Source organism: Phoenix dactylifera, unplaced genomic scaffold (genome assembly GCF_009389715.1).
Source record: "Phoenix dactylifera cultivar Barhee BC4 unplaced genomic scaffold, palm_55x_up_171113_PBpolish2nd_filt_p 000578F, whole genome shotgun sequence".
In the NCBI taxonomy this organism is placed as follows: domain Eukaryota; kingdom Viridiplantae; phylum Streptophyta; class Magnoliopsida; order Arecales; family Arecaceae; genus Phoenix; species Phoenix dactylifera.
In genome coordinates, this window is record NW_024067980.1 from 27159 (window position 1) to 49191 (window position 22033).

The 22033-nt window shown below is 36.7% G+C and overlaps 1 protein-coding gene and 1 pseudogene across 1 annotated transcript; both read left to right on the forward strand.

Annotated features, from left to right (window-relative positions):
• The first annotated feature begins 1079 nt into the window (after window positions 1-1079).
• Window positions 1080-4222, forward strand: LOC103699917 (probable leucine-rich repeat receptor-like protein kinase At1g35710). The gene has a single exon (XM_039119584.1). It carries the CDS (start codon window positions 1111-1113, stop codon window positions 4186-4188), a length of 3078 nt encoding a protein of 1025 aa, XP_038975512.1. The 5' UTR covers window positions 1080-1110; the 3' UTR covers window positions 4189-4222.
• Window positions 4223-4885: 663 nt separating this feature from the next.
• On the forward strand, window positions 4886-19246 carry LOC103717951 (annotated as a pseudogene).
• Window positions 19247-22033: the final 2787 nt, after the last annotated feature.

Genomic DNA, 22033 nt, shown 5'->3' on the forward strand with positions numbered 1-22033 from the left:
TGATTGATAGCCGTGTGTTTTCAAGATGAATGACATAGAGGCTATCCAATGATTATTTTTTTCGATGATGGCTATCCAATGATTCACAGCTCTCCACAGTGTAAAATATCCACAACAAAGGCTTTGAACCTAACAATAGCTAGGATACAATTCGAGACCGTAGATATTTACATGGAACAGTAGCGATATCTCGTTAATCCCCTATCTGTCTAGGATCATGGTGTGATGTAAGATGAGTGGCTAAGCTTGGATTCTTTAATTTCTAGGATGCTTTCTTTCTTCGCTATGATACGTGTTTAAAGGTTATAAAACTCCCACCCTTCATTTTAATTTAAGGATCAAATGCTATCCCTTTCTTTTGGCTTTTAGTGATGCATCTATTTCTCAAATAGGATAGAGACTGTAGTGGAAGAAATTATATTCCACACCACGTGCACCACGTGGCAGTGCGCCACTCCAATCACGAAAGATAGTTATAAGATGACAGCAACCGCACTAGCGGACGGTAGAGGCCAGACTCAAGAGAGATATAACCAAAGACCTTTTGTTGAAGAAGAGATAGAACTGTAGATGGATGGCAACATAGTGCCCAACAAAAACAAAAACAAGCCAGTCACCAGTTGGTTGAAATAGAGCATGACATATTAGCAAAGTCCAAACCAGTTCCCTACGGTTTGGGTAAAATCACTATCTCCCAACCCTCGTTCAGCTTGAAACATTCAAAGCATTGCAAAATTTCTATCACCTGTCCCTTACGGTAGACATGCAAAGGAATATGCAACTAGAAGGTGGCTATAAAAGGCCTCAAACTCTCTCTCAACAACCACAATAACCTTAAAACACCTTGGGCCTGTCAGAACCTTAGCTATGTCATCTCCAAAATTCCTCTCCACCCTTCTTTTGTTTCTAATCCTTTCATTTCTTCTTGCCTTGGCATCAGCTTCACTTGCATCCCAAGGGAGGGCCCTCCTCCAGTGGAAAGCCAGCCTCCAGAGTCAAGGATCACTTAAATCTTGGAACCTCGACACTAGTCCATGCAACTGGACTGGAATCGCATGCAACGTCACACGTCAAGGCCGACATGTGATCACGGAGGTGAATCTGACCCATATGGGTCTAGCAGGAACACTGAATGCTCTCAACTTCTCCGCCCTGTCATCACTTACCAGTCTCAACCTCACGTTCAACGAGCTCTATGGAAGCATCCCTCCCACCATATCTGCTCTTTCGAAACTCACCTCTCTTGATCTCTGCACTAATAACTTTACAGGAACAATTCCACTACAGATCAGCTCTCTGACAAAGCTCAACTCCTTCAATCTTAGTGAGAATCAGATAAGCGGTTCCATCCCTCCTTGGATAAGTAATATGACAAGGCTTAACTTCTTATACCTACACCGAAATAACCTTTCAGGTACCATCCCTAAGGAATTAGGAAGGCTTAGGAATCTCTTGGAGTTGAAAATCTACACCAACCATATAACAGGTTCCATCCCTCCCACTTTGGGAAATTTAACCCGGCTTCAATTATTGAATTGCTACAACAATGGGATAACTGGCTCCATCCCTCCTAAATTAGGGAATCTCGTAAACTTGGTTTATTTAAGCATGGGTAATAACAGTCTGACAGGTTTCATCCCTCTTAGCTTGGGAAACTTGACCAAGCTTAACTGGTTCTTTCTTTGGGGTAATCATCTCTCAAGCTCCATTCCTTCTGAAATAGGAAATCTAGCAGAGTTAACTAAGCTAGAACTCTCACAAAACAATTTAACAGGTTCCATCCCCAGTTGGTTAGGAAATTTGACCAAGCTTAATATTTTGTACCTTTGGGATAATCATCTCTTTGGATCAATTCCTCATGAAATAGGAAATCTAGTGAAGTTAACTGGGCTATCACTCCGACAAAATAGTTTAGCAGGTTCCATCCCCACTAGCTTAGGAAATTTAACCAAGCTTGAGTTCTTGTACCTATTTGAAAATCAGATCTCTGGACCAATTCCTCATGAAATACAAAATTTGGTAAGCTTGACAGATTTGAAAATCAATAACAACCTTTTAGATGGTTCAATCCCTACTAGTATCAAAAATTTAACCAAGCTTGAAACCTTGTGCCTCTTTGAAAATCAGATCTCTGGATCAATTCCTCATGAAATACAAAATCTGGTAAGCTTGAGAGATTTGAAAATATATACCAACCTTTTAGATGGTTCAATCCCTGCTAGTATCGGAAATTTAACCAAGCTTGAAATCTTGTCCCTCCATGAAAATCAAATCTCTGGCTCGATCCCTCCATCTTTTGGAAGCTTAACCAACCTTAATGATTTGCGCTTATTCAACAATCGACTATCTGGTTCTTTGCCTCAGGAATTTAACAATATTACAAATTTGAAATTTTTTGAGTTGTCGAACAACAGTTTTTCTGGCCATTTACCCCATGACATATGCAAAGGAGGAGTTCTATATCATCTCTCTTTGAGCAACAACCATTTTGAAGGTCCGATTCCCAAAAGCTTGAAAAATTGTACAAGCCTAGGCAGAGTCCGACTTGAGCAGAACCAACTATCCGGAGATATATCTGAAAATCTTGGAGTGTATCCACATCTATGGTACATCGATTTAAGCTTCAACAGACTATCTGGTAATCTCTCACCAAATTGGGGTGGATGTTATAATTTGTCGCTCTTAAGAATCTCCAGCAACAAGGTTACAGGAAGCATACCAGTAGAACTCGGAAATTTGACTCAACTACGAAAACTTGACCTTTCCTCAAATTATCTATCAGGAGAGATTCCGAAGGATCTGAGCAAGTTAACTAATCTATATAACTTGACTTTGAGCAACAACCAACTTGTTGGAGAAGTATATCCAGAATTCGGGGAACTATGTAATTTGGAGATTCTTGATCTGTCAGCAAATCAACTAAGAGGAAGGGTACCAGAACAATTAGGTAACTGCATGAAACTTTATTCACTAAAGCTTGGAAACAATCATTTTAATGGAAGCATTCCCTTTCAAATTGGAAATCTAGTAAACCTGCAAGTCTTCCTGGATCTAAGCCACAACTCATTCACTGGAGAGATACCATCACAATTTGGCAAACTGGATAAGCTAGAAGTTCTGAACCTATCACACAATGAGTTGACTGGTTATGTTCCATCTTCTCTGAGTGATATGATAAGCTTGTCATCTGTAGACTTATCATACAATGAATTAGAAGGCCCACTGCCCAACAACATAATTTTCCAGAATGCACCAGTGGAGTGGTTCACCCACAACAAGGGCTTGTGTGGTGCAGTGAAAGGTTTGCCTTCATGTGGCTCGTTTACAACCAGCAAAGATGATTCATATAAGCACCACAAACTTCTCTTGTTAATTATTGTTCCTAGTCTCTTATTTCTATTTATTGTATTTGCTTTAATATTTATGAGAAGGAAGAAATATACAAGAAATGATGCAAGTATTGAAGTAGGTGTATTCTCTATTTGGAACTTCAATGGAGAAGACACATACAATGACATCATTCAAGCAACAGAGGATTTTGATGCCAAGTACTGCATTGGCACTGGAGCATTTTCCAATGTTTACAAAGCATTGCTGCCAAGCGGCAAGTTGGTAGCTGTGAAGAAATTTCATCCATTAGAAATTGAAGACTCACCAAGCAAGCAAACTTTTTGGAACGAAATACGGGCACTAACCCAGATCCAACATCGGAATATTGTGAAGCTTTATGGTTTTTGCTCCAGTGCTCAGCATAAGTTTCTCATTTGTGAATACATGGAGAGAGGAAGCTTGGCAAATATTCTCCGAAGTGAAGGTGCCACTGAATTGGATTGGTCTAAGAGAGTGGATGCTGTAAAACATATTGCTCATGCTCTATCATACATGCACCATGATTGCGCTCCGCCATTAGTGCACCGAGACATAACAAGCAATAATATTCTACTTGATTCAGAATACAAGGCTTGTATTTCGGACTTCGGTATTGCTAGACTTGTAAAGCCTGATTCATCTAATTGGAGTATGCTTGCAGGCACACGAGGATATTTGGCCCCAGGTATGCTGCAATTCCATTTTTGTAATGTAAGAACAATGGCCTTACAAATTTGTTTATCTTTTTTAAAACATTGTTCAAGATATGTTAAGAGCATCCTTAGGTTTACCTCTATAGAAAAAAAAGGTATAACATAGCTATGACTATGGTAACTTATCAATGCATTACACACTTCCAAGCTCATCAAAGAATATTTTTCCTCAAAAAGAGTTATTGTTTCTTTCTTGGTCTTATTAGGATTAGCTAATTGCATGTTATTCTCCATGACATTCATGTGACCAAGTTGATATGAAGATATGTTTGTTTAACTTTTAATACTATTACATTTTCAAAGCTATAATTTGTACTATATATGTAATACATAGTAAACTATTTATTATATGCTGGCTTTCTTTTGTGAGGGACGGACACAATTGAGAATGCTTTGAACTTTTTGCATTAAATCAGATACCTTATGTTGCAGTTACAAGGGGACTCTAGAGCTAATTAAATCAATGAAACTAGCTCGATCTATTAGAAGTGGTTGACAATAAAAATTTGATTTTATATTTTTCCTTGTCTATTGCAGAGCTTGCAAATACAATAAAGGTTACTGAGAAATGTGATGTATATAGTTTTGGAGTAGTAGCACTTGAGATTATAATGGGAAAGCATCCAGGAGATCTCATCTCTACTTTATCTTTTCCAGTTTGTGAAAACACCTTTCTAAAAGATGTATTAGACCCACGACTACCGCCTCCTACAACTCAAACTACAAATGAGTTAGATGCAGTAGTTATGATAGCATTTCAGTGTTTGGATAAAAACCCGCATTCTCGTCCGACGATGCAAAATATATCTCAACAGTTGTCTACCATCAGGGCACGACCAAACTTCCAACCTTTGGACATGTTAAGTCATGTCCCCTAATCCATGTCAAGGTATGATAGAAAATAGATATTTTGCCAAAAATAGCCATCATTTAATATACAGTTTATCTCCTTTTTTTTGGTTTAAAAGAGTTAGCAGAACTTGATTCTTTATGCAGTAGATTTATATCAACCAACGAATAGATCTCTTCATGCTTTTAGTATTGGAAATTGTAAATATCTTCACTAAGTTGTCACAACAATTAATTTAGATTCAAGCATTTTATTAACCTGGTCAATCCGAAAAAATTATTGCCTAATATGGCCATGCTTGCGGCCAGTCACAATCATTGGTTCCTATGATGATGATGATGGGCATATTCGATGAATAAAGCCCACAGAAATCAACGACCATGATTGGCTGCCTGCGCACCGTGGTGCATGCAGTGTAAGTAATAATATCTTGTCATCGGCACAATATGCACCTGCCAATCATAGGAATTATGTTTCCCACAGAGCGATATACTTGTAAGCGGGCACACACATTTAGCAAGAAAATATGAGAACTCGCATGTTTTTGTCAGGAATTCCGGTGAAAAAGAATGCAGTGGGCCATGTAGGTTAGGCTAGTTGTTGTCTCGATGCTCTGTTTAAACTGGAATTGTATTGGATCAGATTTTATTCATTGGACAGATATTGGATTGTATGGTTTCTTGGGCTTGGACATCCCATGTCCCCCCTTCGTCTCCTCTGTTTATCTTTGCTTTTTTCGTTCTTTTTTTGCTTTCTCATTCCTTGGCTTGGATTTGTACTTCATTTTATTTATCAATAAAATAATATAGTAGGTTTCATTAATTTGCTCAAAAATATAATGATATTTCTAATGTAGGATTTGAAGTTTGAGATTCAACTATGTAGTCATACGTGACTATAGTGATGGACATACATCGATATTTGCTAATGAGTTAATAGTTAAACATTTTTGTTGAAAAAAAAGAGTTTAACAATTTGAGCTTTTTAATTTGCTAAAAAAGAAAATTGAGCTTGCAAAACTAAATAAAATTTTGGGCTCAAATTGGTAACAACTGGTCAATTAAACAAACAAGCCAAGTATGGATTTCTATATTTATAGCTAGGTAGATGGATAGATAGATAGATAGGTATGTGTGTGTGTGTATATATATATATGTGTATGTATGTATGTATATATACAAACCCAAGCAGTTTACTAGTTTACTATTACTCAGACTCATTTGTATTCCTTCTCCCCAACCATCCAAGTTAGCCCTCGACCAAGGAAAAGACAACCATTGCTTAGAAGGTGGCACTCCTACCATATTTCCTTAATGAAAAATAAAACGAAAAAAATAAAGAGCAATGTAGAAAGAACGTTGTATCATACTCAAAATCTTTTGTAGAAATGATAGTTAATAAAATTACAATGCACCAATAGTAATACTCAAGTTGTATTAAAATTTAAAAGAATACTAGTAAAAACACAATCCAAGTATTGCAACTTTACAGGCAGAGATGGGCATCGGGCCGTGCCAGGCCCGGCCCGGCCCAGGCCCACTGGGCCACAGACCAAACGGGCAATGCCTGGCCCGGCCTGTTACTAAACGGGTCGTGCCTGGCACGACCCGCCTGTCCAAAAAAAAATAGCCGTTATGGGTGACCCATAACGGCTATTTTTTTGGCCCATAACGGCTATCTTTGGCTTTTTACCCATTTTGCCCCTCCCAACAGCCATAAAACGGCTAATTTGAGGGGTATTTTGGGGAAAAAAATTGGAGTCCTATAAATACCCCTTTTCGGGCTGGCCCGCGGGCCGTGCCGTGCTTGGCCCACGAATCGTACCAGCCCAGGCCCTTATGGGCCGTGCCGGGCTCGGCCCGCGGGCCAGAAATCCTTAACCCAGCCCGGCCCCCTTTTATGAGCCGTGCCTAGCCCAATGCCCACCTCTATTTACAGGATGACCTCCAGGATCAATACACCAGACATTGATATAATGTCTCCTACCATAACTTGCATGTCCAAGTTCATCTAAGCCCCTAAATTCCCTGGCAGCATAAGGTGCTCGACCTAATAACATCTTTTAATGTCCCCATGACGAAATACCCATCTCAAAGTTTCAAATATTCTCTAGCTACATGCTACTCTAAGAAGAAAAAGGTTTTGAAATCTTCAAATCCATCTCCCGTGCCACCGCCAGCCACTAACAATCGACTAAAGAATACAAAAAGAAAAGATTAGGATGGAGGGCAACGACGTTACAAAAAAATTCTAAGCGATCGGCCCGACACCCCGACCAGCCTTGGGTGGGCCCACCTACACCTCTCCCTCTCCGTTCCTAGTAATCAAATCACAACCGTTCGATTGGTCAGTCCCTTATCTTGCCCCCGATCCGACGGCTGACACTTCATGGTCTGCCAGATCTCAAGAACGGATCAGATTGTTTTGATATCCAGTGGGTTTCTTGGTCTTTCGGTAATTTTGCCGAAGGATGTTGAAGGGATTGAAAGGGTGTGAGAGGAAGACTTGAAGAAGCGCAGCTGCGTTTTTGGCATCGCTGATTTCTTGTATTCAACTCCGAACAATGTGAGTTCTTTATTACCCAACTCTATCGTTCTTTTTATGACCTTTTGTAATTCTTTTGGTTTTCAATTGAGAAAGTTGCGTGTTTTTATTCCTTTTTTACGTTTTCTGTTTTGCAAGTAAGTTGTTTTTCTGGAAAAGTTGAATAAATATGCTGCTCGTTGGGATTTTTGAATATATGTTTGATGAGAATTGAGGGTTCGATTAAGAACCATGAGTTCTGTTTGATGTGTTGTTTCTTGGATAAAGGAAGTTGCTTGTTTTAATGGTTTTCTTAATTTTTGGTTGTGGTTTTCAAGTATGGTGGTGTTTAAGAATCAGCAAGGTGCTTTCTGGAAAGAATTGAAGATTGTGATGGGCATTGAAGATTAGCATTGTGATGAAAAAGACTGTCTTTGCCTTGACACTATCTATCCAAGCCATGTCATCAAGACATAGGAAAGAATGAAAATCTTGTTCAATCTGCATTCTCTCTTACACCTCCCCTTGAAGCTTTTGGTTTCTCTCTTGACTATGTGTGTTCAAAGTCCAAGCACCAGCTCAGCTTGTCACTTGCACAAAATTAGTCACCATACCCACTGCATTGATCTTGATATTTGTTAAGAATTATTCAATATATCATGGAACTAATTTTTATTTTGTCCAAGTTGAAATTGTGGGTGACCCCCTAAGTTAAGGAAAATAAGGGCCCTTAATCAATGACTCTAGTTATCAAAAACAGAGATGGGTGTTTGGTGGAGTCCGAATCAAGAATATATAAAGAAAAAAAGTGGTTTGTGACACGTCTATGAAGGCATAACCCAGTGGCCACATCTTGTCACTGAATTCCCCTTATTTATTATCATGTTCTATTCCTTTCATGACCCCAACCCAAGTAGTCTAGATTATCTCAGATAATTGGAAAAAATTTCCAATATTAAATATCATTAATCTTTTGCGTTGTTTGTTTGCAGAATGAGGAAGCCTGTTGAGCCTGTTGAAAATATTCTGGTAGAAGGTGACAGGAGTGTGGAAATACGGAGTTGGGCACAATCGATATTTGCAAAACAAGAAAGTGCAATATATTCGGTCAAAAGAAAACAATCTTTGCAAGCTCGATGCATATATGGTTTTATATTTTTTCTAACAAATTTATTGGCATGGTTTGTTCGTGACTACGGGCACAAATTTCTCCATATTCTTCATTGTATGTCACTATCCAGTCCATCATGTATGCCTCTTCATATTGAGCATTTGACAACTATATTAAATAAGTTCATGCTTTAGTTAATAATTTTGATAGGAACTTTATAACTAAAATGAAAATTACTCTAAGCTGTGATCTTTATACTCAGATCTGCTACTTATTGACTAATAGTTCCAAACTTTGCATATGGAACGGATAAATCCTTTGCAATTCTTTCTTATCCATTACCAAATTATAATGTACTCAAAACTTCCTCGATATTAAAATTTTCTTCTCTTGAACCATCTTTAATTATCACAACAGTACTAGTTCAATGAATAAATAATTTTGTTTTGAAAGGAAAATGAATAATGCATGTTTTTACAGATATATTATGGGTGTATTAAATACCTTTCTAAGTTTCCTTTGAGAAAAGAGTATCTTTGTAATTGTAATCTGCTATAATCCATTTCCTTATTTTACTAAGAAATAGTTAGCTCAATTAATCTTGGAAGAATAACTTTTTTAATTTTTAGGTTGCTTATCTCACATTGGGAAGCAACCTGATATATTTACACCGGTATATTAAATATCTTTCTTTTTTTTTGGGGGGGAAAATATCTTTGTAGTTGTAATCTGCTATAATCCATTTTCTTGTTTTATTAAAAAACACTTAGTTCAATCAATCTAGGAAGAGTAGCACTTTTAATATTTAGGCTGCTTATCTCACATTGGGCACTAATCCGATATATTTACAGTAACAAACTTCTTCCCTTCCTAACCACATGGTGGATCATAAATAGAAACTTTGAGCAGGAGATGTGCCATACGATTTTCAAGCTTATTATCATGTAAATCATGTTTTAACGTTTTAATTATCTTTCCAGATATTACAGTATGTGGAATTGATGGTGATGAATGTTTTCATGCTGCAGGCGTGCTTCGTATAAGCTTAGGGTGCTTCATATCCTTCAATAAAGACAATTCGGTGAGCCTCCAGATTTTTTCTAGCTAAAGTCTTGTATATAGCTATTCATTATCATTATTATCAGAATATGACATACTAATTGTTTCAAATAAAGTCCTTCATGGCTGTAATTCCGCACTTACATTTTGTGGCAGAAATGGTTCAGTGGGAATAAACTTCTGAAAAGTTAATCTATTAGGAACCTTGACAAATATTTTCAGATATTTTTCTCATTTATGTTTGTCACTACACTTAGAGCTGAGAAGCTGCAAGAAGCTGGCAACTCATGGCATTCTAGATGTTGGGCTTTAAAGGTTGCTATATATCTATTGTCAGTGATGGCTCCATTCATCATCCCTTCGCATTTTATCCAATTATATGGTATGCTAAAAAATCATCGAGCGTGACATTTATGTTGCTGAATGTAATTGTATCATTTAATTTAACTGAAACAGTTTATGTAGTTTCTCTAGATCATGGAGGTTTTTTTCCTGTTCTTATTTAATCTACAAAACTGTATTATCGTTATGCCAATTTCTTCCATGACAAAACAGTGCATCTTTTTTTTTTTTTTTGCATCACAAATCATAATGTCAGAATGATGCTAAGTTGTTGGATTTTATGCAGAGCTGCTAATATATAAACCTTTAACAAAGATTTCAAATTTTCTGTTTGTCCTTCCACCTTTTGACATTAGGAAGCTAATTTACTGAGAATACAGCATGTGTAAATTAATAAGATTGTGTGTGTGTGTGTGTGGGGGGGGGGGGGGGGGGGGGGTTTATTTCTCTATCGACCATGAAGCTAGGAAAAAAAAGAACCAAAAGAATCTTCTAGGGGAGAAAACGACAGGAGATAACAGCTATTTTACCTTTTTTCTTTTTGCAGGTGAAGTTGCTCATGTAGGTGCAGGGTAATTTTGTAATCCTTCCATGTGCTTCTTATTTATGTAAATTCTAATAAAGCCAAATACATTTTCTGCATGCATCCATGTGTAATTTGAATTTGAAATTGCAGTTATAGTCTTATTTTATGACAGTTATATTTATATATTTTATCTGTCTTCTTTAAATTTTTACACTTACAGAATTTTCCATCAAAATTGCTAATGTAGAATTTGAATTCTATCAAAAGCATACATCAAGAAGTGATTAAAGAAAATAGATTTAATCACAATTAATGATAAGTTGCCACTTTTCCAAAAGATGTTCTATTACAGTTACATGTCTTTTATGTATATTATTGACAAGTCACTACCTAGAATCCAAGATAATTTAATTTTATGTTTCGTCTCCCCCCTCATGTGAAGATTAACTTATCTTGGTCCTTTATTTCATTTTCTTTTGTCAATTTTGCCAGAATTTGAATATCTTAATTTTCTGTCAACTGCCTATCTTTTTCCAAACACAATATTCATGTACTTGCTTTTTGTAGCTCTTGGATATTCTGCTTTGTCCACTAAATAGATGAGACAATCCAATCTGGTCAATATATCCATAGATGTGGCTTTAGGAACTGTCAGATGATCGGTTGCTTCCTTTAAGATAAAATGGGCAAATCTGATCTGTTTATTTAGTAGAGAAGCCTTTTGTCTACTAATATGGACAAAGTGTGCTGATCTAACCCGTTTATTTATTAGAAACGCTTTTTTTTAGCAGCCATTGGGTGGTCGGATTTGTCTATTAAATAGATGAAACAAACCAATTTGGTCCATTTATCTATTTGAAGGACTTGCAGCAGTTGGATGATCAAATCTGTCCATAAAAAAAGAAAGTAGCCAGATCTGGTCCATCTATCCATTACCGAAAGGAGGAAAAGGATAGACCACACCCGTCTGTTTACTGGAAACTACTATAAAGACTTACGGCCATTAGATTTCTGGCTTGTTTATGATTTATGGTGATCAAGTCACCCCAAACACATATGCTACTAAGACTTACAGTTATATTTACACACTGCATGAGATGGTCAGTTATTTGCATTTAGGATTATTGGATCTTCAATGAATTATTTCATTTACTTGCAGCTCAAGTAGCCTTGCAAATTAAGTTCCATGCTGTTGCAGTGTTGGATCATTTTTTCAAAACCAGCACAATAACTTTGGAGATGCTTCTAAATGAGCAATATATGAGAGAAAACATAGAGAAGGTAGTAGTGGAAGCGTGGAACATCAAATAATAGTATTACCTGCCTACTAAGCTCTACTGTGGGCGCATAGGTCTAGCACTTTAGTAACAAAGAAAATAAAATTGAGTGACTAATTGGCCCTCTAAATATAGTGAAGATTGCATAGTATAGCGATATAGTGAGCAGTCAAGGAGCATTATGATGCCATTGTACATCAATCATCTAGAAATCAATGTTTTAAAAAAAAACCATGATTAAACATTTTCATAAGTTCACAGTCATCTACATATATTTATGAAGCCATGCATTATAATTTCAACACTGAATTCAGAAAATTGTTTCTCATAGGTTTCTACCCTAAAATGGATCACACATCTTGGTCCCACTTATTGCACTATTGAACACCGTGATAACCTATAGTGACTGGACTGTTACTACATTAAAGTATTATTTCTTGACTTTAAGCAGCCACATTTAAACTATTGCATGAAGAACTTGGTGCCTCCCTACCAATTTTACTGCTTTTGGAAGGGAATACTTGGCATTGACTACATAGGGAAGAAGATTCTCTTCTAAGTACAAAACCCTTGATGATTGAACACTCTAATGAGCCTAGGAATTATGCATCGCAAAGATACTTTAAAATACAAAAACTCAGCTATAACTATACATAATTCAAGTAGAGTAAACAAATCCTCCCTATGGTGTAGCTTGAAACTCATTGTTCATTTTAACCAATAGAAGATGTAGTTCCTTTCACAACTCAAGGCCATTTTTCAGTATCTTTTTATAACAACATGAAAGCATATCCATAAAACCAATTTTGAAATGAAATGCTATATTGTGTGTTTGATGCAAATGGTTTTTAGGCATGGATTCCAACATTAACATATAATTCTGATTAAATGGATAAAACTGCATTGGATATTCTCTAATAAATAAAATTGAGGTAATTATAGCCTAGATATTTGTGGCAGAACATATGATAAATGATATTTTGTGATATTCATGCTATTTAAATCCTAGGATTTTTCCCCAAAAAAATTGAAATTATTTTGTCATTTCAGATATTCTTTTGCACTTAAAAATGAGATTAGTTTATTTAAATTCTAGAGCTTGATGCAATATTAATCTTTTTATTATCTTCAGTGGCTTCTTTGGGTTGTTCTTGTCGACCATTTTCTACCTTGGTTCATTTTGTGGGATTGTTCTTATGTGTATTATGTATGCTCTGGACACATCTTGCACTATCAACATATTCTTCATCACATGGACTGCAATCTTGGTTAAAGTAATGGTGATTGTATCACTACATTCTAAGGTATGCACCATGGAAAATTTTCAACAGCACTGTTTTCTATATTTCTGTAGACACGATGTTGTTATTGAATCCCTTACTTTCTTCAAGATAGGTAGTTTATTTAAGAATGATTGCCATTGTTGAGCCAAATTTTGTATTAACTTGAATTTTATTTATTTAAAAATGGTGAATCTCAATTCAGATATGAAATTCTAGGCTTCAAACCTAGGTAAGAATTTCCTCTCACACTTAGTAGGGATATGATCTGGCACATGACATAAATCCTAGCCAGCTAGAGAATAGTAAATAAGCACTTACAGAACTTTTCAACACTAGTTACATGCTTTTACAAACATTCTCTTTATCTCATTTATATGAACTATGAACTGCAGTAGGAATTTCTTTTACTGTTAACACCCAAAGATCAAATATGCTTAAGATTCATTCATTAACTAAATAAGATTTCCAAGATATGTAATAATTCTTATATCTCCTAAGCCATATCACTGGACTTCAATACAGGAAGGGTGTTGAAAGTGGAAACCATCATATCCTTAATTAAAGGGTGGCGATGATGTCAAAGCTAGTTTTGTTGTTTCTATAGCAACAAACTACTAACTGACTCTTATGCCGTTTAGTGCAACATTAGCATTCAGTAGTGAGCGGCATAAGAGTTAACCCGTAGTTTATTTCTCCAAAACTAACAGAACTAGCTGAAGCATAGACTGCCTTAACTAAGTAGTGGTTATGATGCATACCCTACTACACATGTCCGCACCATTCTATTGCTTTTCTAGGATAACGTAGTAACACTAAAGCAGTTATATGCTTATACGTATGTTTGAATACATAAATTCACATAGAAGAGCTACATAATAGTTGGTTAATCAGAATGGTAAAAAGTAATGATTCAAAAATTAATATGGGCCTTCCTATTTGGAGATCACACTGTATATCATGATCTGCACCACTAAAGATGCCTAGAAACCAAAAACTATATGCTTTGGTGGCCACCTACCTATGCATCAAGTGGCTGCAGGAATGGATAATTTCAGTTGTGGCACTGTTCTAAAATACACAATGGGTCATATAAATTGAAAATTCAAACTGTTGATCATGAGCTATGCATATTAAAACGCGTATAGATCTGAATATGCACATATGTATATGCATGCATGCATCCCTTCTAGTAATCCAATCAATAGATTTTTTTTAAAGTTGTAATCAAAAGAAACATAATAGAGCTTTCTTGATTTTTCAGTTGTATCCAAAATAAATATAATAGTGTTTTTTTGGATTGCATGCATCGCCTATTGCAATAAAATCCTCATGTACAAATTGAGCCTAATTTACTCAATATATTCTAGTCAAAATTAAGAAATATCTCACCAAGATACAAGCATGGTACAGGGATACCCTTATTTTTGTCTCCAATGCTAGGTTCTAGTCGGTGTAATGTTGTGAGCATCTAACATACATTGGCATACATTGTTTACCATGGGCTGTAGCATGTGTTTAAGCATGCGAATGACACAGCATGACATGGCACAACATGTCTATTTTGACAAAATAAGGTTCAAGAGCCTCTATTCTGATCCCTGTTTTCCATTATCTTGTGGGTCTTTTATCTCAAGATGAGTGTTAGAGAACCAAAGGGTGTGAAGACACCCCTCATGGAATCTAAACTGGGTATGTCAACATGAAAGCAGACATGGCTGCATCTGCATGATGGAAACGGTCTTTTGCGGTACACTATTTTTAGGACACCAAAAGAGTATAAGCAGCTGGTTCAGTCAAACCCCCATGCTTCACCTGTACAGCAGCATGGCTAGTCCAACGGTGGGCAACCACTTTTGGGCTTCCCAAGAAAACAGAAGTTCTGAAGCTTTATAAGATTTAAGGATCAGCTATAAAGCATAAGCACAAATATAAAAACAAACCACTAAATAAATCATGGAAAAATTTGGGAAAATCACCAAAATTTTTCAGGAAAGCCCTTAGACCAATACAAATCCTGATCTGAAAAGAAAACTTCCCAAGCAAAACTTATTTATTTTCCACAATTTTTTTTTATTAACTTTTCCTGATATTTTTAGGATTAGATCTTTCTCTTGTTAGTCGAATTGTAGCAGCCTGAAAATATATAAACCCTATGGGCTAGGAATTCAAGCAATCAGATCAAAAATTGATGCAAACCTTTTGGAGGACTCTATCCCCTTGACGTGATTTAATGTCCTTGTTTTTTCACAATTTTCTTCTTTTTACTCTTTTTCTGCTGAAAATATCATAGAGGATGGGGTTCAAAGCACAACAGATTTTTTTCTTTTATTCTCAAACTAGATGGATTTGGAAATTGCGCTGACATATAAATAGGCTATGATACTGCTGGTTATGGTTATGGTTGTAGTCATGTTTTAAGCAAAGAATGTATCTAGTTGGAACTTATAATTATATGGTTGATACGGAGTTAAAAATAGGTATGCAATGTTCCAAAAGAACGTCTCAGTACCCATTTTGTAGGTAACAGGTTAATCAGGGCCTTTTATCTTCTGGAATCCTGGGTTCATACATTGTTTTCCTTTGCTGGTCTGCAATTCAAAGGTATGCTTTCATTTTATAGACTTGGTTCACGCCCTTAATTTTGCAGTATCTTTTAACTTACTATACTATTTACTGGTCATCATCTCCTAAAATGTCATGTTAATGCTTCAGAAGACTATATGGTCATATTAGTACTTCAGAAGACTAGAGTTCATAGAGGATGCTTCTTAACGGTAAAAGATTATCCAAGTAATATACCATGATAAAAATATAGCAGATCAGGCCTTCGCTGAAAGATATGCAACATGCCATGATCTGCTATGAAAACCCTTTACTGATATAGGACATTTTAGTTGCTTCAAGATGGTAAATTGTCATGTTCTAGAGATAAATCGAGGGCTTTAACTATTCAAGATAAACTTGACATTTATTGTCATTAATAATACAGTATTGATAATTGATGCTAATACCAGATCTTAAACTATGTGGTAACACCTTTCCTATATATTTTTATATATAATATATTCATGCGCGTCCTAGTAAGACAGTGGCAATTTATTTTGTATAATGCACTAAAGTACTTGACAACATGACTTGCACCATTACAGTTAACCTCACACTCATAAATGCAACACAAAAAGATGATGGCTGAGGATGGTGACTGGACTACCATACTGGTAAGAAGGATAGATACTTATCTTTGCTTTTGTTTGATTGTATAATGAGGCCGTTGATGGCCATGGTATGTCACAGTTATTGGATATTTACTCTTTAAAGATCTTGTAAGACCTCCGTTATTGCTTGCTCCCACTGCATTGTGCCTCAGTCTACTTCTGTTCTGCTTGTGATCAACTCATCATGTAACTCCTAAGTAACATCATTTACTTTAGTCCCTCTCCTTCATGGCGACGCTCTCCATTCACTCACTAGCATCATTTTTCCTTCCTAATAATAGTCTCCATCTGTGAATCCTCCTGTTTATGATCCCTGCTCCATTACAACATGCTTCCATATATCAGCATCCCATTATTAGTATCCTTCATCAGATAACCTTAATCGCATCTTGCTTGCCCCTGTAACTGATTCCGTGGATGTTGAACAGGTTAATTCCTGGAAATTTTTAAACGTTGCTAGTTTCTGACGCATCAGTATCCTCCCAAGATGATAAGTCTTATTACTGTAAGTCTTCATTTCTCTGATATACTACTACCTTAAAACAATTCCTAGCATCAGCCACTTATAATTTATCGAACCATTTAAAACAGAAAGTTGATATCCAATGAAACCTTAAAACAGTAGTTGCAGCATCAAGGTTCAATTAGTGACGAGGACGGATCTGAAGTTTTCTTTACAACTGCTATTTTTGATTTTAAAGAATGTGAGAAAAGAAGGAACTGCTATCTTTTTATCTAAGATTAAGCATCAAATTTGAAATCATTTAGTAAACAAACAAAAGTTACGAGCTCTGGCTAGATTTTGAACTACTTCTGTAAAAATCACTACTCCAAAAGCATCATTACGAGAACTTGATCCTATGATGAAAAAAGATGGCTTTATATCTAATGAAGAAGGTCGATACTACTATAGAAGGAATATCGCTTTCTAACTCCGACAGGCATTGCGACAAAATTTGAATGTAATATATGGAATGAATGATTAAATATTCGAGAACATATTAAACAAGAGATTTGATGGATGTTGCATTGTATTGGCTGCGATATCAATTTTATCCGAGAAGGAAAAATGGAAAACCAATTTATGCTTCTATAGTTTATGTATATCAATATTTAAAGAAATTGTAAGATAAGGAACTTAGCGTGGTGCATCATTGCAGGATATTGAATATATTTATGATTCCTGCTCAATCAATCTTTCTTTTGAATTTATTCTAATATATGATTATCTGGACAAATTTCATCATTCGGGATGATAGATGTTGTAGTTAATTAAATGTTTTGTCTTTCAACTGTTGAAACTCACGCTGAGTGTAATACTTTTTTCATGATTCTTATCCTGTAGAGCTTTCTAATTGCTATCTGTGCAATTGTAATGGCAACATTTTCAACTGGGATTGATGCAAAATCTTCTCAGGTGAGTTTCTGTGAAGTAAGTATCTTTAGTTTAATTAATTATTCAATGGATTTTTAACAATTCGCTATTCAGTTTTGTAAGGATAACATTCAATCAGAAGACGATGATCCATATAGTTATGGGATCCATATAGACGATGTATTTTGCAATGCTATTCATTAGCTGGGAAATGGATCAACCAACTAGAAAGTAAGATATCCTTTACCGAGATGTGCTTTCAATGTATCCTAATATGTTTGAAGATTGGCTTTGCTTCATTTGGATTTTTGGCATCATTGTCATTGTATCAGATGGAGCATCGATCTTGGTTAGGCAAGTACATGGGTAAAAATTATAAACGAATGGTTTGCTGCCAGCATATATTGTAAGTGCTCATATATATTCCTTTATTTTTCACTTGGATTGGATCTTATCTTGGTAAAATATTTTTTTTTTACTAATCACACCAGATGAAAACAGCGCTTGTCAAAACTCCTATAGTTTCGTCAGTGGGACGCCTACATAAAAATAATTAAGATAAAATAGACCTGTGAGAGATTTATGTACTCAGATGGCAGCTTGTCACCTTGTAAATGGTAATAAAATAAAGAAAGGTTATTGGTGATATTTTGTTATCAGAATGTTTATTTTGTAAGGAAAACTCACCTCCCTTTTGTGATCCTTCAAAATGTAATTTCAAAACTAATCTGTGAAATGCTGCTCCAAAGCACATCCAAATTTCAGCATTTTCTTTAACTGTCAAACTTTGAATTATTTTGTTTAAAAGAATAAGAACAGGATTAGTGTTTGGTGATCCTTTAATTTTTAGAAAGACAGAGAACATAGGTCCACCAACTATATATGTGTGTGTGTGTTGGCTACAAGCAGCATATAACTCATTATTTTCTCATACATCTTGAATTTTATCAATCATTTTTGAACTATCTTTAAACCACATTTTCTTACAATCCAAAAAAAGAAAAAGAATTGGTATTTCTCAAAAAAAATAAATATTTGATAAACCAAATTTTCATGAAATTTCTAATCGAATCAAATTAAGTAAAACAGCATTGGCCTCATTGTTTTGGTACTATAACTTGATTTTATTCTACTTGAGTGTTTGATCAGACAAATTCAGTATTTAAAGTTCCATTTCATACTGATGTTGTTGTTCGGTAACTAAACTGACACTTCATATCTGTCACCATGCAGTGTGGAAACTGATCTCCCCTGTTGTAATAAGGGACAAAGCCATCAGTCAGGAACAACTTGTGCAGAATGTTCAAGTATCAGTATGATATCCAGATTAGTCCAGAGCACATTCTGTTCCAGTGGGACTTCGGTCTCAACTTAGCATTGTACATTCATAGCCATGAAATATTCCTTATTTCTCCTATATATAATTACAACTTTTCAAGCCCCATATATTTGTTTCATATAACGAAGTCAATGTATATAATTCAATGGTAGAAAACCTTTTCCCCTGATGCTACTATAATTCATTCACATGCATGTAATGATGTTATGGAACATCTTTTCCTATTCTTTTATCAAGTAATATAAGAATTAGAATGTGGATGTGAATGTTAAGCTTTAAGTTAAGAATGGTGATAGGAACACACGCTTATTTCACTCTACAACATTAGAGAGAAGCTGCAGAATCTGAATCGAATTCATTGAGCAGGCAAACAGTGCGATTTTTGATACACAAGACAAGTTTATGCTACAGTTTGTCGACTACTATAAAAAGCTTTGGGTGCATGATAATATTAACAAGGATGAATAGGAAAATGTTATCGATGAACCTTACAAAAAGCAGCAGATTCATCTGACCTCTTTCCACCAAGTGTTCACCTGTTTGTTGATCCTGGCCTGCTGACCAGATATGATACTCTTTTTCGGGATTTCCTGGTCTCCCTCCCATGTTGGCTTGGTTCAAGTGTCTCTTCTATATTGTACTAACCTTCTAATTTCCTTCTATTTATTGTTTATATAGTTCTCTTCTCTCCAAGGTTTTACAATAACAGCCTTTGTAATATTATAACTAGTATGACTGTTTTAATTGCTAAAATTTTACTATAACTGTTTTAGGAGTCTCCTATAACAGTTCTTATGTACTACAACAACAAAAAAAAAAAAAAAAGTTGATGAGCAGTTGCTGCTTGGTGGAATTGTCATTTTTATTTTTATTTTTATTCGGTGAGAAGTGGATCAATTAAATATTCTATTATTTTCCATTGTTACTTCTCAATGGGTAGCTAATAATAGTCGTTAGCCTTCCAATCAAACCAAGTCTAGAGTCGAATTTGAAAAATATTGGCATTTTTATGTAATGCAAATAACAATTCTCAAGCTTTTTATCCAATTTAGAAATTAGAGTGATATTGACAATTTGCTTTCCAAACTTTGTGCATCTTCTATTCCTTTTGTCCAATCTCTCTAGATGGAGGAATTCGGTGCTAACTTTACCAATCTTCTTTCTTTTCCATCTTTTAGTTTATTGTCTGAACGACAATATCTCTATTGTTGAATATTTTATTTTCTGATTTTCATAGATATATCTATAGGTGAATGATTTAATTCATTTGTTCTACTACAGAGAGAGAGATCCTCCAAAACGTAGTCATTGTTCTGACGGAAGTAACAATTGTTATTTTCCTAATTTAGATATTGATCGGGGTTTTCATGTTTTAGATATTGATTGGGCTCTGATGGGCTTGGTCTTGGCTTTGAAGTTTGAACCATCATGATTATTGGTGACATGCAACTGCTATCATTTCACAATAGTGATATGTTTTAAGTCCACTGGCTATGCGTCGGCTTGTCGAGGCCTTGTGCATTCAGGACAGAGTTCTGTAATCGGTGAATTAACATACAAATTGGACCATTCGATAAACAGTGTTCCCACATAGCCATCTTTGATAATAATACCTGCATGTTATTACATGTTGTGGTTCAAATTTGGCCCGAGGGTGACCACGCCGAGGAGTCAAGGGAGCTACCGGAATGTGGAGGAAGAGGGTGAGCGCCACCAAACCGCGCGGCGGCGGACCTACACAAAGCCTCACCGGTGGGGTTCCAGTGAGGGTCCTCCGACGATCAAGTTAGAATGGGATAAATTTGGTCCGGCCAAAAGTCCCTCTGGGAGTTACCTGATGGGGCTATTTATAGTTCCCTTAGAGGTGCCCAGGTGGCGAAGGTATGGCCCGTCCTTATCATGGGAGGAGATGGCGCGTAGTCAGAGCTTGCTTATGGCGCACGGTGCAGTCCGTCCTTATGAGCGTTAAGGCGTTGACAGTCATAGCAGGATATAATCCCCGGTTGATATGTCGTGGCGTGGCCAGCAAGCAAAGCATGGTGCGGGGAGACTGCTGCAGGGTATGGCCGCAGCATGTGGACGACGAGGTCGGCCTTCTGGACTCGGCCTTTTGGGGTTGGCCTTTTGGAGTCGATTTTCTGGGCTTGGCCTTTTGGAGTCGGTCTTCTGGGCTCGGCCTTCTGAGGTGAGCCTTCTGAGCTCGGCTTGGCCAGAATTGGGTAACTTCATGCCGAAAATAGGATGATCCATTTTGTCCCCCATCATTTGCTCCCCGACTTCCAAGTCCGAGTTGTCTTTTAACTCGGGCAAAGGAAGTAGTAGTCCAGTCGTTGATCGTCCTATAATTCAGTCAAATATTTGTGAAGATATATGTGCCGAGTAGGATGTACCTCTCGTGTCATTGAACTTAACGGCTTTAGGCCGAGCTTTCCAAGCCGAGCTAAGCGACTCTGCTCCGAGGTCGACTTCAGTGGCCTTCTTTGGCTTGTGGTCGACTCAGCAGGGCGCCCCACTCAGATCGGGGCATGTCGTTGCAGAAGGTGTCGAATGTCATCGAAAAGCGTCGAATGGTGTCAATTGTCGTCGAAATGGCGTCGAATTGGTGTCGAAATGGCGTCGAAATAACGTCGAATTGGCGTTGAAATGGGGGTAAGCACCAGCCCGAGAATATATATGAGCTCGAGAATAGAATCCAGCTCAGGGGTAAGCACCAGCCCGAGAATATAGATGAGCTTGAGCACTTAGATGAACTCGAGAACATAGAAGAGCTCGAGCACTTAGATGAGCTTGAGAATAGAATCCAGCTCGGGGGTAAGCACCAGCCCGAGAATATAGATGAGCTTGAGCACTTAGATGAGCTCGAGAACATAAAAGAGCTCAAGCACTTAGATGAGCTCGAGAATAGAATCCAGCTCAGGGGTAAACACCAGCCCGAGAATATAGATGAGCTCGAGAACATAGAAGAGCTCGAGCACTTAGATGAGCTCGAGAACATAGAAAACCTCGAGAACTTAGATGAGCTCGAGAATAGAATCTAGCTCAAGGGTAAGC

Bases quoted from the DNA above. Each gene is read 5' to 3' on its own strand.
- LOC103699917 (XM_039119584.1), top strand. From the start codon at position 1,111: ATGGGTCTAGCAGGAACACTGAATGCTCTCAACTTCTCCGCCCTGTCA.